The sequence below is a fragment of the Perca flavescens genome, chromosome 23 (genome assembly GCF_004354835.1).
Source record: "Perca flavescens isolate YP-PL-M2 chromosome 23, PFLA_1.0, whole genome shotgun sequence".
In the NCBI taxonomy this organism is placed as follows: Eukaryota; Metazoa; Chordata; class Actinopteri; order Perciformes; family Percidae; genus Perca; species Perca flavescens.
The window spans coordinates 17,712,198-17,730,650 of record NC_041353.1 but is presented as its reverse complement, the minus strand read 5'-3'; the positions used below and the strand labels follow the sequence as shown (position 1 = coordinate 17,730,650).

At 41.7% G+C, this 18,453-nt stretch overlaps 1 protein-coding gene across 3 annotated transcripts in view; it reads left to right on the top strand.

Annotated features, from left to right (window-relative positions):
- celsr1a (cadherin EGF LAG seven-pass G-type receptor 1a) overlaps positions 1–11,259 on the top strand; it is a 93,761-nt gene extending 82,502 nt beyond the window's left edge. The window contains exons 26-36 of one of the 3 annotated variants that reach the window (XM_028570848.1): positions 1,934–2,108; positions 2,992–3,104; positions 3,639–3,718; positions 3,827–3,953; positions 4,087–4,212; positions 4,809–4,903; positions 7,288–7,388; positions 7,550–7,693; positions 8,242–8,505; positions 8,602–8,977; positions 10,248–11,259. In XM_028570848.1, the coding sequence (XP_028426649.1) occupies positions 1,934–2,108; positions 2,992–3,104; positions 3,639–3,718; positions 3,827–3,953; positions 4,087–4,212; positions 4,809–4,903; positions 7,288–7,388; positions 7,550–7,693; positions 8,242–8,505; positions 8,602–8,977; positions 10,248–10,275 (1,629 nt within the window). In that variant the 3' untranslated portion in view covers positions 10,276–11,259. Of the gene's footprint in view, positions 1–1,933; positions 2,109–2,991; positions 3,105–3,638; positions 3,719–3,826; positions 3,954–4,086; positions 4,213–4,808; positions 4,946–7,287; positions 7,389–7,549; positions 7,694–8,241; positions 8,506–8,601; positions 8,978–10,214 lie in introns of all 3 variants that reach the window. The other 2 variants (XM_028570846.1, XM_028570847.1) reach the window with 2 other exon arrangements.
- Positions 11,260–18,453: the final 7,194 nt, after the last annotated feature.

The window sequence follows — 18,453 nt, the reverse complement described above, 5'->3', positions numbered from 1 at the left end:
TTCACTTGATAAATGTCTCGTATGCCTGTGGTACAGAAAACCTCATTAATCTGTTAATTGACGTGTAATCCTGCTTTTTTTTATTTAGAAGACGTGAGGTTTGGAAAGCTGGGATACTTCGTAGGCCTTGGGGAGATACAAGGACAGATTTAAACAGTGGACAAAACACAAGCGGAGTTTAGATAAGCGTATTTGATGAAGTACTAGCCTGATTCATGTACTTTTTGGGGTTGTTCACATGGTTGAAAGCATTATTGTAAATCACTTTGGATTAAAGCATCAGCTAAATTCATGTAATGTGATGTAGTTTTATATTTAAGAATTTTGACCATGTGACAAGCAGCTTTGTGAATGGGATAGTGAAATCAATGCCATATTAATTCAAAGAACAACATTTATTTTGTCATTCATTATTGTCTGTCTAATTCATCAGATCTTCTTATTTGCAAGCACTTTGTTTGATGCATACTGATGCATCCAGACTTCCTTAGCTATCTGTCCAGGTTCAAGCCTTCAAAATAAAACATGTTTAATGCAATTCTGTGTAACTATGCTAAAACATAATGTAACAGTAGCAAAAGTGTAGAAGAGTCCGTAAACATCCTCAGAAATGTCCATATATATATAGAACAATATCTAGCTAACGTTTGCTGACATTCATCAAACAAAAGCAGCTACAGTACAGTACCGGTCATAACCACTACCAGGACCAAGTATGAGCAAAACCCCTGAGTGTATTGAATTGAGCAGTGAAGCGTTTCATTGCTCAAGTTTAACTTTTCATTTGCAAGAAGACATATAAAAGGTTTTCAAAATGAATGTGTCAGCTCTGACTAGTCTGGCTAAACCAGATGTCTACAGTGTTACACACAACGTCACAAGATCGTCAGGCCCGACTATCAGTCCCGTAACACTGTGGTGTGTAGTGACTGCCAGCCACCAGCCAGCAACCACATTTACATTCTGGCTCTGATGGGAAGAAATCCATAGAAATGAGAGAGCTTAAACTTAAACCAACTCATGCACCCAAAAACAACTAACAATTCCGCATCCCCTTTGCATTTGGATAAACCAGAAATCCTTACAACTAACATTTTCAAATGTGAAAGCAAAGGGGCCCTGTAACCAACTCAGACTAACAAAACAGGATAAAAGATTAGGAGCACGTACGTTTACAGGTTCCATATGAGTTGAGTCTTTCTTTTCTTTTTTTTTTCTCTTCAAAACATGTTCTGACTCACAGTGTTTTGACTGGGATGAGGAGGACTCGAGCACTGACTAACACTGACGTGCTGTGTTATCTGCAACTGCATGACTTTGAAAAAAAGGAAGCTGCACAGAGATATAAAAAAAGAGAAAGTTTAAAATGTTTTTTTTCCCCATCTTTCTGAATTCACAAGTGCATGTTTGTATGTGCATGTGCGTGCGTGCGTGTGTGTGTGTCTCAACTGTGGAATGCTGTCAGTGTGTGCTCAGGGCCATCTGCAGGATGATTTATAACCCTGTCAAAGTAGTTTCTGTCTCTCGCTCTCTGATCTCGACAGCAATACGCAGCATTACTAAAATACAGTTTCTTAGCTGCTGGGACATTCCCTGACACACTGCATTTTTACAACAAGCAACAGGCATGGAAATAGGGAGGGAAGGAGAAAAAAAAGTGTGGGGACAGGTTGAATCATTACTGTCTGCTACGCATAAATTGCTAAAGTTTGTCTTTAAAAACAGATGGATGATGGACACTGGTTGGATGCATTAACTGGATGTTCATTTGATCGATCGAAAAGCATAGCAGCGTTGACAAAAGTTGTGGGGGGGAAAAAACCAAAGCTGCTTTTTGTGGAATGCTTATCTGGATAGCCCTTAAAATGTATACTCATTGTTTATAACTCTTCCTCCTCCTCCCTCTCTCGCTCTCTCTTTGATCTCCCTCCAGTTTGTGTGTACGGTGATAGCCATCCTCCTCCACTACTTCTACATGTGCACCTTTGCCTGGATGTTCGTGGAGGGGCTGCATATCTACCGCATGCTGACAGAGCTGCGGAACATCAACCACGGGCACATGAGGTTCTACTACGCCATGGGCTGGGGCATACCGGCTATTATCACCGGTGAGAGACACACACAAACACACACACACACACACAAGTTCAGAAACGGAGCAGTGGAAGATGGCAGATTGTCAGGGAGTTTTCGTGCTGTGACTCGTATCTTCTGAACAAGCTGTGATCCCCGTGGGAAAATGATTGAACAAGAGACCGAGGAGGAAAGAAAGGGGGGAAAAAAAAAACGCATAATGAGAGACAGCCGTTAATTGGATGTCCACAGTAACAAAGACAAAATCAGTAGCGTAAATTTCACTTATAAAAAAAACCCGTCCAATTGCAGTGGAGTGCCAAAAACTCATACATTTGTCCAGTTGTTTTTTTATAACCCTTTTTATTGTCTCTCTTGATGTAACTGCAACATACTGTACAATTTCAATAGTCTGCTATCTCCAATTATTACCACTTTTTCAATTAGTACCACTTTTTCAAGCCTGTAATTTACTGCATATTTTACTTTATAACCGTAGATATACAAAACAAGTTACAGTCTTATATTAAATGCTTTGCGTTGAGCTGACATGTTTTGTCACTATTGGATGCCAGCCAAGCTTACCTGATTGGAATTTGGATTGAGACATAGCGTGAGTGCCATATACAGTTACAGAGTAAGAGATACAGAGAAGACAAAAAACAAAGACATACGGAGAAAATGACAGTGATAGTAAATAATAAGATGATAGTGGGAAAACTGAAATACAGGGGGAAGGACATTTTGGGCATCTGCTTGCACTGTGGCACTTCTGCAAGGGAACAAGGGATGAAGATGAGAGAAGATTTAAAAAGAGGAGGGGGAAGTAGTGAGGAGGGAATGAAAGAAACAAGGCATTGAACACTCTTTACTCATATTTTCGTGTGTGTGTGTGTGTGTGTGTGTGCACGTGTGCAGGTTTGGCAGTAGGTCTTGACCCCCAGGGTTATGGGAACCCAGATTTCTGCTGGCTTTCTGTCCATGACACACTCATCTGGAGCTTCGCAGGACCCATCTTTGTAGTCGTCCTGGTATGTGCATATGAATTAAAATAGTCCCGGGCAGAGCTGGTTCTTGTTTTCTGTCTAGACCTTGACTGTATAGAGTTGTAGATTGAATCACATAAGTTGAATGTGCTTTTACATCATTATAAATAATCGAAATGATGTGGAATATCAAAATGAAATACCCCAAAATCCATCCATCCATCCATCTTTGTCCGCTTATCCGGTGTCGGGTCGCGGGGGGAGCAGCTCCAGCAGGGGACCCCCAGACTTCCCTTTCCCGAGCCACATTAACCAGCTCCGACTGGGGGATCACGAGGCGTTCCCAGGCCAGGTTGGAGATATAATCCCTCCACCTAGTCCTGGGTCTTCCCCGAGGCCTCCTCCCAGCTGGACGTTCCTGGAACACCTCCCTAGGGAGGCGCCCAGGGGGCATCCTTACCAGATGCCCAAACCACCTCAACTGGCTCCTTTCCCCCAAAATACTCCTGTTAAATGTCAAATATACAGGAGAGAATTAAGTGTTCTGATCAAAAACCCTCTTCCTCCCTCCCTCTAAAGGTGAACATAGTGATTTTTATTCTGGCTGCGAAGGCTTCATGTGGTCGCAGGCAGAAGGCTGTGGAGAAATCAGGAGCTATGTAAGTCACGCAAATAATTCAATATATAGCACAGTATGCAAAAGGTAATATACAGTATAGCTTTTTTCGCACTGGAAGCTGATCTGTGAGCATTTTTTTCCTCCTCAGTCCTGCACTTCGAATGGCCTTCCTCCTACTGCTACTCATCGGTGCTACCTGGATGCTCGGCCTGATGGCGGTTAATAGCGACGTTATGATCTTCCACTACCTGTTCGCTGTCTTCAGCTGTCTGCAGGTAGCACGACGTTTAACCCCGATGGCCACTGATTAGATGGTCACAGACCCTTTTTTTTTTTTTTTTTTTGTCATCATCAACAACACTTTCGTACTCTCCTGTTTATAACCGATCTTTTGGGCTTTCTTCACAGGGAGTCTTCATCTTCTTCTTCCATGTGATCTTCAACAAAGAGGTGAGGAAGAACCTCAAGAACGTCTTCACAGGAAAGAAGAATGTACCGGACGAATCCAGCACCACAAGGGCCTCTTTGCTCACAGTGAGTGGACAGACATATATATTATCTTATATTTGTTTGGGTTTTTTGATTTTCTATTTTTTTTTTTTTTGTGGCTTTTTAATGTCAATTTAAATGTGCAGTAGGTAAGACTTATAAAACTAACTTTCTGTCATATATGCTGAGTACAACTACATGAAGCAGGTCATTTAAAAAAAAAAAAATCTGGCTCCTCTGGCACCACCTACAGCCTGTAGTGCGAATTGCAAAAATCCACAGCTCACTGTTCAGATGCACCAATCAGGGCCACAGGGGGGGTGTCTAACTGCATGTCAATCACTGCTCATGCACACACATTCATTCTCCCTTGTGGGGAGAGGGGCTTAGGAGACCGTTTTGGGCTTTAGCAGAAAAGGGGGAGGAACTGAGAAGTTGTCGATGTTCAATTTTTTTGGCTAAGTCCTTGATCTTCACAATCCTACCTACAGCACCTTGGAGTGTAATCTTTCATTGTCGTAGCATGTCTGTTGTCACTGTTTGCTCAACAAGCCTGGAATCATCAGACGAAGCAAAGTCATATTTTTAATTTTTTTTTTGTCCCCCCCCCTTCCTCCATCCGCTCATCCCTCCGTCCTCAGCGCTCTCTCAACTGCAACAACACGTACACAGAAGACGGCGCTCTGTACCGCTCGGGCATCGGCGAGTCCACCGTCTCCCTGGACAGCACGCTCAGGTCAGCCAAGAGCCGCAGCAGCTACCTGGCTTACACACGCAGGTACAACACGCTCACTGACTGCATGGCTGCTTCTACTACACTGCCGCATGACCAGTGTGTGTGTGTGTGTGTGTGTGTGTGTGTGTGTGTGTCTACGCATGCGTGTCTGTTTATCGACTTCACTTTCTTTCTGTTGTCTTTGTCCTCCCTACATGTCTGCTGATGCATCAAAGGTCTCACATATACTAACACCCCAAGCCCCTAATTTCATTTTCATACATATATATATATATATATAGACACACACACACACACACACACACACACACACACACACACCCTGTCACCCTGTTCTCTGCCTTATCCAAAGCAAGGATAAGTTGAGTTTCTGAGTTTTTCTACATTTTGAGGGTATTTCTCTCTTTTTCTTTGCACATGCATGCTGCCACAGAATGGCACCTGCATTGTACGGTGACTCAGCTTGCATGAAAGACCATACTCAGGTTTGCCAGTGCATGGCGCACAGCTTTGTTGCAAAACCCAACACACACACACACACACAGAAAAAGACTCATGTTAATATGCACCAAGGTAAAAGGTAAAAGAACACCTACTGTAAATCCATCCACACTCTCCATACATACTGTTATGTTGCTCTAAGTTGTATGTATTAGCAGATAAAACTGTTGACTTTATTTGTCGTGATACATTGTTTTCCGTGGAACTGTAAGTTTCATGATGTACAGAAGGACGTGTGTGCAAGAACGGTTAAATGCGAACAAACTTTTAGAGCACAGAGAAACATTGTGAATACATTTAATTAATTTAATGTTAATATGATATAGCTTCAAAGCAAAGATAACCAAAAAAGCTAGGTGTACCATATAAACTGTATGTTATAAGTGTATTAAGTCTTGCGGAGTTGAAGAATTCTTTTTTTTACTAATTACAGGTCAAGTGGGTAGATGGATTTACTACTGACACCATAACCATTCATGTATGCCTGGTATATATAGCATTGATGTCCACTGCTCCATGCTAGCTCCTCACTAGCTCTGTAGCAATATCTTAGAAATAATATCGTTGACTACAAGCAATATCTCAGATGAATGTGAACATATAGCAGTTGTACAACTCGGTAAAAATAGCATGTTATGCAGTCAAATCTGGCAGTGCTACATGGGACATTGCTATAATTTATTATGAATTATGGTACAGAATGTTGTTTTTTTTACTATTTGCAACAGCTTTTAGAGAAAAATATGTTATGACATTTTTTAGGATCCCAGACTCTATTGAGTTGAGTAGATATTTGTGTAACTCTACATGCCTTTATTGCTGTCTCACTTCAACATTGTGCGTGTTATAGAATTAGCATGGAGCACTTGAGCACCCGGACAAGTGTATTCCTGATTAATCTCTAAAAAGTTGACATTTTGAGGTATATCTCTTCAAGGATATAACATCTCACTCTAACATCACCTGCCTGTCTTGTAAAGCTCTGTGTTTGCGTGTATCCCAGACATGTTTTCACCGCAGCGGAGTGGTGTTACATATACCTGGTGTTTTTAAAAGAGTTTTACAGAATTGAGGTTAGGTGTGACTGTACGCCTTGGCTCGTAAAGCTGTCATCTGGGTAACGCGAGCTGACACTGGGGTCAACGGGAGCAAAAAAAAAAAAAAAAAAAACGCCAGAAGGGGGAAGCGTGCTGCCTGTGCGAGAGGCAAAGGGGGAGAAAGAGAGGGGAGGAGGACAGAGAGAGAAGATGGGGAAAGAGTCGGGCAGGAGACTTGGGGAAATAAGGGAGATGGGACTGTACCTGTTTCAGTGGGAATGCAATACAGACACACATACTTCTTCCCCGCGGCGGTTGGCATGTCTTCAGTTGCTTCCAGAATTTTCTCTCTGATCAGCCATCAGACAGGTCAGAGTCTCCAGTAGCATTCTTACCCTCCAGCCAACATCTCAACCCAGCCTGGAGTAAACAGCTACAGGTGGAGGGGAGAGGAGGTTATCGCAGGTTTAGCAATAAGCAGTAAGTCTTGAATTCCCCTCCATCCTGGTAGATGTTTTAGTCTTTTCTGTCGATGATCAAACAGCCTGTTTATTGACTTTAACCAGATGCAAGCACACCTAAACCACAATTTAATGTTTGTTTTAGTCTTTGTTGAAGCCATCAACAGAGGCAAATGTTTTGTAATGAGAGATGTCTGGCGTTTCAGCTGTTGAACCGTAGTTGTCTCAAGCCGCGAGTTTGGGCTTGAATTAACTTCCAGCGACACTGTACTTCCCCTCTCTGCCTCCTCTTAATCTCCACCTCTTCTTTTCCACTCCCGTTTCTCTCTCTCTCTCTCTCTCACTTCCTTGTCCATCTCTCGCTTCTCTGTCTTCATCTCCCTAGGGAGGAGTCTGGTCAGAAGCCCAGTGTCTCTTCAGGTACAGCTAAAGGACACACAGATCTGGACGGACCTCTGTTCCACAGGAACGGCACCAAAGGAGATGGTGGGGTTTTTTTTTTCATAGCTTGTTATTTAGTTACAGAAAGAAGCAAAACCTCCCAATCGTTTGCATGCATAGAAAAAATTAATACTTATGAATGTGCATTTTTATTAACGGAGGTTCATCTTTCTACTTGTCTCCTTCCCTCCTTCCCCCCCCGCCAGACTCAGACTCAGACAGTGAGCTGTCAGTCGACGAACACAGCTCCTCCTACGCCTCCTCCCACTCCTCTGACAGCGAGGACGAAGACGTCGCCGTCAAGCCCAAGTGGAACAACGAGAGGCAGCCCGTTCACAGCACCCCTAAAGGTATATGGGTATCCCGTTGAGCCTAAACACAAGGTATAATCAGTGGTCGAATGAGAATTTACTCAGGCACTGTATTAGCACATTTGAGGCACCTGTACTTAAGTACAAGGGAAAATATTATACCTTTTTATGCCACTACATTTATTTGGCTTTTCAGATTAACATTACATGTACAAAATATATGATACATTTATAAAATAAGATGTATAAATGAGGTGTATTATAATAGATTAAGTTAAGCTATAATAGGTTAAGGCCCCAATAGTACTTGTACATACATTTAAAAGACGTTTGTGGACGGGTTGGATCAGTGGGTAGAGCATGGCACACATATACTGAGAGGTTTATGCCTTGACACAGAGGTCCAGGGTTCGAATCCGACCTGTGACGAAAAGGCAGAAAAGCCCCCCAAAAAAAACAAACAAACAAAAAACATAGAAGTTTTAGCACATTATAAATATGAGGAAACCTGCAGCTAAAATGTTGAGGCTGACTGGAATTTAGTTTTAACGTTGCTGCTTCCGATATGTCTCCTTTTCCCCTACTAGCGGATTCGGTATCCAATCACGTGAAGCCTTACTGGCCAACGGAGGCCTCCAGCGACAGCGAGTGTCCCGGCGGGGCAGAGAGGCTGAGGGTGGAGACCAAGGTGAACGTGGAACTGCATCCGGAAAATAAGCTCAACCACACTGGCGAAAGAGAGAGGGACACTCCCCCGGAGAGAGACAAACAGACGCCTTGTCACGCTCGTGACGCAGCGCCAGCGAGCCAACCACAAAGCAACAGCAACCACCAGCCAGAGCAGAGAAAAGGTAAGAGAAGAGCTTTTCTTTTTCTTTTTTCGTAAATGAAATTGAATGAACCGATCGATCTGATTTACCTCGGACTGACCTCTTTGTCCGTCTCAGGTATCTTAAAGAACAAGATCAGCTACCCGCCTCCGCTCACCGACAAGAACATGAAGAACCGTCTGAGGGAGAAGCTGAGCGACTACAACCCCCCCACCATCACCTCCCCTCCCCCCAACAACAACAACACCTCCTCTTCGCCTCTCCCGTCCGTCAACATCATGGCCCCTTCGGCCCGGCCACCCTCGCTGGCTTCTAACGACGGAGGTCGCCCTGGCAACCACGAAAGCAGCTCCCTCATCAAGCCCCCAGTCGCCCCGCGGCCGCAGATTCCTGCCGGGGCCCCGCCAGCGGGCCTCTACCGGGAGACCAACGGGGGAGTGGCAATGCACTTGAAGTCAGGGACGGTCAACGGAGGCAACGAGTCTGACTCAGAGTAAGTAGTGCTCCAGAGAGCGTCGGCATGTAACGACGACAAGTTTTTTTTTTATTTCGCATCATTCTTCTTTGTGCTAATAAAGACATCCACAATAATGCAGTTACATTGATAGAGCAAATGAATGAAGGAATGCTGCTTCAAAAGTGAGTCCTTGTCATTTAATCATGTCATAGCAATCAACATGTATTGGTTGACCATGATGTTGGCTGATGCAATAATGCATGTGTCATAATAGGATCCATAGTTAAAGGAATAGGTTGACATTTTGGTTATTCGCTTCTTTGCCGAGAGTTACACGAGAAGATTGATACCACACAGCCAGCAGCTTGTTAGCTTAGCTTAGCTCAGCTCAAAAACTGGGAGATCAGAGGGAAACGGTTAGCCTGGCTCTGCCGTTTTTACAGTTAACCGTTTTTGCACGGATTAAACAAACAAATACGTTGGACTAAACAAATGAGATATAACATAGGGCTGGGTGATATGGAGAAAATCAAATATCACGATATTTTTGACCAAATACCTCAATATCGATACCGCAACGATATTGTAGTGTCGACTATTGGTGCTTTCACAAAATGAGATTTTTGATAAATAATCATCAGTAATGTGGATATAATGACTATGTGGGTAAAGGCAAATAATAGAACAGTTACAACAGTCTGGTAAGTTCAGAAAATGACATCACTTTACTGTAATGTAGCCTTTAAAACCAGGAAAAGACAACACTTATGCCATATTACAATATTACAATATCCAAAATCTAAGACGATATCTAGTCTCATATCACGATATCGATATAATATCGATATATTGCCCAGCTATAATATAACATGTTAATTAGTGCGCATTAGAGGTGCTGGATTTTGACATTTTTGGGCAAAGCCGGGGGAGATGTTTCTCCTCTTTCCAGTCTTTACGCTAAGCAAAGCTAACAGGCTGCTGCCGATAGCTTCATCTGTAGCTTACAGGCATGAAAGCGGTATTGATCTTCTAATCTAACTCTCAGCAAGAAAGCAAATAATCGTATTTCCCAAAATGTCCAACTGTTCCTTAAACTATAGCATGAATAATATGACCATCCTGCTTAAATGCTGCATGATGACTTCCTGCACCCCTGCATTCATTTTTACCTTGCATGTTTTTCCTTTCTTTCTGCTTTCACCCTTTCTCCCTGCATCCTCCCCCCCGACCCTCTTCTCCCCCTCCCCTCCCTCCGTTTTCTTTCCGTTAACAGTGGCAGTAACGAGACTTCGATCTGACCTGTTAGGAAAACCCAGACCAGCCTGCCCTTGTGAGGGGAGGAGCGTAGAACCTGCTGGGGGAGGAGAGCCAAGAGCATGGGAATAAAAGAAAAGAAAATTGAAGACGGACGGGTGCTGCACATTGAGTGAATGGGAGATGAAGTGTTCTCCACGCCTGATCTGTCCGTCCATCCCTCCTCTCATGTTCCTTCTATCTGGAGAGCAGTATTAATTGCAGACTTTAAGACTGCCCGAGACAGGAAAATAAGCAGAGATAATGAAAAGATGTGAGAAATAATAAAGGGAATGCTAGTATTGTATCAAGAGAGGATGAAATGGAGCCACGTGTGCCAAAACCACTGTAGGAAATAGGGGGACGGAGAGTCAGAAGATGAAGAACTCCCCCAGGATGCATTGCAAGCCCCAAAATGATGTTCCTCCATGGTGGTTACATGTATGTCGCCCTAGCAATGGGTAAAGTTAGGAAAGCTGGGAAAGGCAGATGAATAATCACTATGCATGAACTCAGACTCAAATACATGCTGGCGGTACATTTGTAGTCCTAAAGGATTTCAAGGACTACAAACACGTCAGACATAAAACTGACACCTGTTCTCACTATTAGACACCACTGACTCTCATACCGGACGGTGCTCTTTTAAAAAAATAAAAAATTGTACTTAAAGAAAGGCTTCTCCAGCCTCTCGATGCAGTGCATTTAGAGTGTAATTAACATGTAGATATTGTTAAAGGTGAAGAAGAAATTATCTATTTTGTATTTCAGCTGTAGCGAGGACAAGTTTCTTAACTAAAAATCATCTGCCTGTGTTCAGCTGGGAGAGCTTTCCAGTTGAGAAAATCACTTGATATGCTGTTTTAATCGACAGAGAACAATCCTGAATTGAGGCCTTACACAAACAAACACATACTGTATTAGCCTGTAGTGGGCTTTCAGGGGATGTACCATGCTCTCTGGCAGCTAGGTTGGGTACCGAAACTCGGTGCCAATAGGGAACCGGTGCCGACGTAAACGGTAGTAATGAGACCGAATAAGAACGAAAGTTTCGGTGCCTCATTTCGGTGCTCACCTTTACACTACACCTGACAGCATGTAACGTTAGCCTACCTTTAGCTAGCAGCTGGATTAATCACGGTTAAAATGCTGACAGGTAACGTTAAACAGTGTAAAGTGTGACTGTATTTCACTGTGGAGGACTTCTACAGCGGGATGTAACAGTCTGTGCAGCAGCTGCCGTTGTCGCAATTAAACAACACAGACGGTGCGTTCACTTGCAGCTGCCATTGTCGGAATTAAACAACACAGATTCACTTAAAACAGGTAGCCTCGTGGTGCATTCACAGTAATTGTAAAATACCCTTTTCCCATCTGGGGTTCTACAGCAATTTACTGGTGAAATAAGTTATTGTTATAGTTATTACATTATTATTAAATCTTTAATTTTGACCATGGCCTTAGCAATAAAAAAGTCACTGACTGTTGTTTACTACCCTTATTTTTTTTCTTCTTTTTTTTTTAACTTTATTGAAAAGTACCGGTTCAGGCACTGTTTCCAAACGATACCCAACCCTACTGGCAGCATATTCTGACACACACGCACGCACGCACGCACGCTTGCACACGTGGATGGATGATTGTTATGTCTGTGTGTGTGTATGTGACCTAGAATGTCTCAAGCACATGCGCACACACAACAGTGGGCCTGTATGAACATTAATTACATGGAATGGAGAGGGATTTCCCCCCCTCCCCCCTCCTGTTGAAAACTGTTATTCAGTTCGAGCACTATGAACCTGAAGCCTTCTTTTCCAGTGTCCATCCTGCCTGTTTGTCCAATGACAACACACTCCTGGTTACCAAAGTCATGAACTACAGTAAATGTGCACATAAGGGTTGGAGTCCGTATCACTTTGAACTCCCTTTCATTCCAAAATAGGTGAATAAAAAGATATTTGTTGGTCTTTGGTGGCATAAAAATACGGCACAGGATTAGAAGTTATGTTAAAATCTATGCTTCTTAAGCCCTCGTTGATGGATTAAATGTTTAATCTGAAAGTGACAAAGAGAAAGCCTTTAGTATAAATATAAAAGTATGTTTTTATTTTTTAGTGCTGAATTTCTGAATCTGAGTTCAAAGTGAAAACGATGCAAACTCTAACACATTTCGCAGCTAATATCAGGCAGCCTTAAAGTCTTGTTTACCGCTCACTGAATGCCTTTGTACCATATGTACAACCCCAGTGTTTTTCCTTCCTCTAATCAATGCTGTTGATAAATGTCCTTGTGTTTTTTTTTGTATTGATCCGAGACACTGGAAATGTTTTGTAACATAATGTATATTTATTTTTTATGGTTTTAAGACACTGGAAAGAAAAGATGATTGTGACTGTAAAATTAAAGACATGATGAATTTTTAACTGGCTTGTGCAGCCTCTTACATGTCTGTTGCCTGGAAGGAAGTGTGGCTCGTCGAAACACGTACGCTCCTCGAGGGAAATTAGGTAACATCAACTTTTTGGGATCAAACAAATGATGAGTAACAGAAAGTGTTACTCACTTATTTCACGGTTTCCCTCTGGAGTAAGTGATGAATGATCACTTGTGAGGAAATTATCAAAGAGATAGCTCGGGTGTATTTTTGTCTTTTAAAATGCTGAATATCCCAGTGTGTCTATTTTACACTGTCAGCCTCTTACCATGAGTGATGAGGTCCAACATTAATACACAGTTTATGTTTTGGTTATTTCACAGGAGAGATTTCAGTATTTTTTAGTTTTGCCTGTGGCCATCTCACTGGTCTGAAGTGGGCAGGGCTCAGTTGGAAAACGATGATTTTATGTCCACCCATCAGAATTAACCCAATATTTGAATCAACATCTGATGCCAGTTGGTGGGCTGTTTGCTTGTGTTGCCAGGTCAATCCAATCGGATCAAATCACACACCCACACGGTGTGGATGAAGCAGATCAGCTGAGTTGTTAACAGTTAAACTCAATAAATTCAAAACTTTAACTTTGGTGCTTATTTAGTCATACAGTACAGGCCAAAAGTTTGGACACACCTTCTCATTGAATGAGTTTCGTTTTTATTTTCATGACTATTTACATTGTAGATTCTCACTGAAGGCATCAAAACTATGAATGAACACATATGGAATTATGTACTTAACAAAAAAATGTGAAATAACTGAAAACGTGTCTTATATTTTAGATTCTTCAAAGTAGCCACCCTTTGCTTTTTTATTAATAAGGGAAAACATTCCACAAATTAACCCTGACAAGGCACACCTGTGATGTGAAAACCATTTCAGGTGACTACCTCATGAAGCTCATTGAGAGAACACCAAGGTGTAAAAAGCAAAGGGTGGCTACTTTGAGGAATCTAAAATATAAGACATGTTTTCAGTTATTTCACACTTTTTTGTTAAGTACATAATTCCATATGTGTTCATTTATACTTTTTATGCCTTCAGTGAGAATCTACAATGTAAATAGTCATGAAAATAAAGAAACACATTGAATGAGAAGGTGTGTCCAAACATTTGGCCTGTACTGTACGTATTTATTTTTACCAAAAAAAACGTAATAGTTGAAACCAAGTTTTTAGTGAATGTAATGCTTCAAGCAGTCCTATTTTCATATCACGGAAAGAATAATATTGTGGATAAGGGGGGGGGGAAAGAATGGAGGGACAGATGAATAGACAAAAGTTTGGAATGAATCCAACCGAGGCAACAGATTTCAAACAGAGGTGCACCCTGAAGTGTATGCTATGGAGATGTTGTCCATAAAAGGTAATGTATGGGGAGAGCAGTCTTACTGTCTCAAACTGTCCTGTGCCCAGTGATTAGAGCCCCACTGACTCTCAGTAAACAGAATACATTTACTGCGGGTGTGTGAGAGGAAGTAAGGGTACAGGCTGACTGCTCTACTGTGGAGTTGAACCTTAAACACAAGAAGTGTGTGTGTGTGTGTGTGTGTGTGTGTGTGTGTGTGTGTGTGTGTGTGTGTGTGTGTGTGTGTCAAAGTGGGTGGGTGGTTAGAGGTATGGGTGTATCTTTCTGAGTGACTGTGTTAATCCTCGTATAACAATGGTGGCAGCCAGTCTTAATAAATCCCCTCACTTTGATCCAAACCTTGGCAGGGCACGCACATGCTCACAGTAACTCTATTTTTAGTGTGGGCCTTGTGCCCAGCCAGGTGTCCATAAAACACAAATTTGGTAGCTCCCATGCAACACGAGATTAAGTTTGAGTTAATGTATGAGATGACTTTGTGTATTTGTATAACTATTTATATGCAAAGACTGTTTCAATCAAATCACTACCTCTTGATGTAGAACATTTGGCAATTCAATACTGCTGTAGATCAACTGCAAAGATTTCACATAATGGTGAAAATCTTAAATAGCATTTAATTAAGAGTTATTGGCACGAGAGGAGTCTAATTTAAAGCAATTTTAGGACATGCGCTTATTCGCTTTCTTAGCTATCTTAGCTTAGCGTAAAGACTTTAAACAGAGGTAGACAGAAACAGGCAACCTGAGGAGACTCCAGGCCAAGATATATCACACATGACCCCCTTAGAAAATGGCGCGTTGTTGTTTTTACACTTTGGTTATTGCACGGCTTGAACAAACTAGATATAATGTTTTGATGAAGGAGCCTTGGCGGTGCAGGTAGGTGGATTTTGTTGCAGAGTTGCTGTAGCTGTTCCCCTGCTTTTACAGCCTTTGTGCTAAGCTAAGCTAACTGGTTGCTGGCTGTGGCTTTCAAAAAACAAGCAAGCACTTGACCCCACATGTCAAAATACTGCTTTAATGTTGAATCATTTTTTGTCCTTAAACTGGCCACAGAAGATACTTTGTTGTTCTTAATAATTGACCGTCACCGCAAAGCCCTGCACTGAACTTTTCCCCCTGCATTATTTGCACCCCCCCACAGCAGCCCACTTTAAGACCCAGCACTTTGCTCTGGCATTCCAAGGTAAGCCGGTGAGACAGAGCCCTTCACTTTAATGTTTGTCTCTAGGAATTTGTCTTCAGCCATATGTACCAGATTACTGGAGATGCACTTAGCCTGGCGGTGGATCAAAGAGCTGGGGAGAGAGCTCCTTTTGCTTAAACTGGAGATGCAAGTGAATTACATCACCACAAGGTATCTTGTCTCTCCATGTCTTAGTTTAGATAAGATAGGTTTACTCATGTCGTTGATGTAATGGGTGAGATGCCATGTCAGGGCCTGGAAGTCCATCACACAAAACACGCCCGCATACAGCCTGCTACCTCTGTGTATTGCCGAGTCATCTATTTATTGTAGGCATGCAGAGTGAAAGGTTAGATGGGAGGGTCAGGTTTCACAAGCCGCAAGGGCGGTTAGTTGTTATGGCAACTGAAGCCAGTCCTCTCCTCAGGTAACATAAGGTACAAAGATGAAGTAAGGAGTTGGAACAGAGGTAGCATGTCAAAATATGACTGGCGGTGGGATTAGTCGTCACAATCATGACCCATGGACGTGGTAAGTTGACAGTATACACTCTGTCTGTGATCCATATCTTCTCTATTACGTTACATTAACTTCCGTACCAGTAATAAGTCTGTCAAAACAGGTATAATTTTGTCACATGGTCTATATTTCACTTTGACTTGCAACTTGAGTAGTTGAGTGGGCACAAGTATTGTCTCATAGGTCTATCTGAGTGACCCTCTGCCTTCCTCTTTATCTCTGTTCCATCACAGCCAGGCAAACTAAATAATTCAGACTCATGACAGCCACAGTTGGCATCTTAAAGAAGCTACTGTGCTGAACACGATCAGGCAGGAGGGAAGAGGAGGCCTGATGCAAGTGTGCCATCTACTGGCGAAAACAAATGCAAAGCCACATGTAAACCTACTGTAGTGTGTTCTTGGACCTCTGTACTTGTGAGGGCAGTAATTGAAAGGATTAAAGGGGTCTTCAACCCCCTACTGCATATATTGTATACAATTGAGTTTGATATTAATATATTATTTAAACATCATGTTTTAATGTTAAACATACATGTGGAACAGTGACTCCTTATGCTTAACTGTGTGGCCCCCATAGTGGCTACTTTACCTATAGTAGTAATAGTATAGCTTATCTTCAATGTGTAATTTAAATGTTTATTTTTTTCACAAATAGGCCAATTTATCTTTGCTATTAATGTGTTGGATTCATATTAGTGTATATTTGCAGACATTTTAATTTTTGAAAAATTTCAAACTTTCAAAAAAAAAAAAAAAACTTTTTAATGTAATTTGGCGGCCTCCCTGCTTTAACTCTGAGGACCCTGTCCCTGTTGAAGATCTCTGGAAAGGATGAGAGGAATCCCTTAAAGTGAGACTACGTGACTTAAATGTAAATATTAATTACTAAATAAGTGATTAACAAAGTAAAAGTTTGACTGACAGTGACCTGGCATTTTGATTCAAATGTTGGTAAACTGTGACCAGTGTGCAGAAATACATGCATCACTTTTCTCCAAAAAGCAAAGGCAGATGTCAGGATGCAAAATTACCGACATTGTTCTACATGTACATGTAACTTTTGGCATAAAATGCTGTGATCAATTTGGAAACCCATCGCTCATATGAAGGAGCTTGTTATTGAAAAATAGATTTTCAGGGGCTTTGCAATTTCCAAAGTAGCTGTTTGTTTTAGAAGCAAGTGTAGGCTTAAAAAAATAGGGTTTAATAGAGAAATCTGCACCAAATCCTCGATTTTGTAGCTGCAAAGATGCTATACTGTATGGTAATGTGTGGTAAAAATTTACAAAAAGGACTTATTTATATAATGTTCTTGCTAGCTCTCTGTCGCTCTGTATGGGTTGACAGACACTGAACAGTGGCCACACCCTAAATCCGTGATGCTGAGGCAAGTAATTTGCCTTGCAAAGTGTCAAGTGCATTAGAAACGAATTGCACCTTGAAACTTGATATACGTGATCCTTTTTCATAGACACACACATTTAAAAATGGATGTACTATTGACAGCTAAAACCAAGTTTTCTACGATTACAATTGGGCTTTGGTTAGGGTGAGGGTTAAACTTTAGCCTAGTATAGGGTTAGGGGATAGATTGGGAGTGAAATGTATAGTTGGGATTAGTTAAAAGAAGAAGCAGTACTGACATAATGCTGCATACACACATGGCCCAGGTATTAGTACTGTCAAATTATAGAATGTGGTCAATGGAAGGTCCTCGGAAGTATAGCAATCCAAACAGTATTTCAAGTTATACCCATACAAATTCGTACAATCTAAATTTTTTTACTGCATGAAACAGGTCATTATAAACAATATTTCTATTACTATACATTGTTTTGCATTAGCGGCCTCATTATCCATCCTCCTCTTCCTCCCAACTGTTCTATAATTGACTTTGGATGCACAGGCCAGTTGCATAAGACACACGTGGTTGTGGAACCCTCTAGAAAATACTGATTTGGGATTAAGAGGTTTATTACGGGGTTTCGTAATGAGCACAGAGGGAGGATTTGGGAAACCTCAACAGCAGTACTTTTGCTAGGAGACATTTGCTGAAGAGGATCACGAACCAGAAATACATTGTGTGTGTGGATGTGGAAGTGAGTGTGTGTTAAGCATGACTCGGGGGAATCCCATCTAAAAGCATTAGTCCTCTTGTTCGCTGCACAGTCACTGATGACTACGCAAACCCTGAGTGGCATCCCATTTAAGCTTGTAGTGTTTACAGATCGAGATCCAATGATACAGCACGTGCTGCTAAAATAACCTGCAAGAGATATGATGTCTAAAACTTAGAGATCGACAAGAAGACACACGAAAAAAATAAATCCCCCCGTAATCTTAATTGAACTTGGACAAAAGGTATTAATATTGTCTCAGTGCATAAGCAGGAGGAACACACTACTCTGCTTACTATGATTTACCCCCCAGTTTGAACAGATACCATGATGGAAACATTTACGTAGATTGTTCATGCTAATAAGACTATACCTTAACAAACCCACATAACATAGTTAAGAGAGTTGAGATTGTATGCAAATGGGGATGGACAAAACATTAGAAACACCACTCAATATAATTCGGTTCATTACAACATTCCCACTAAGTATAGCCGGAAAATATAGTACAGTTAAATCAACGCCTCTAGGACACCATTTCAACAAAAACAGACTACGCACTGCAATGACTGATTTTCTGGCCACTATTGT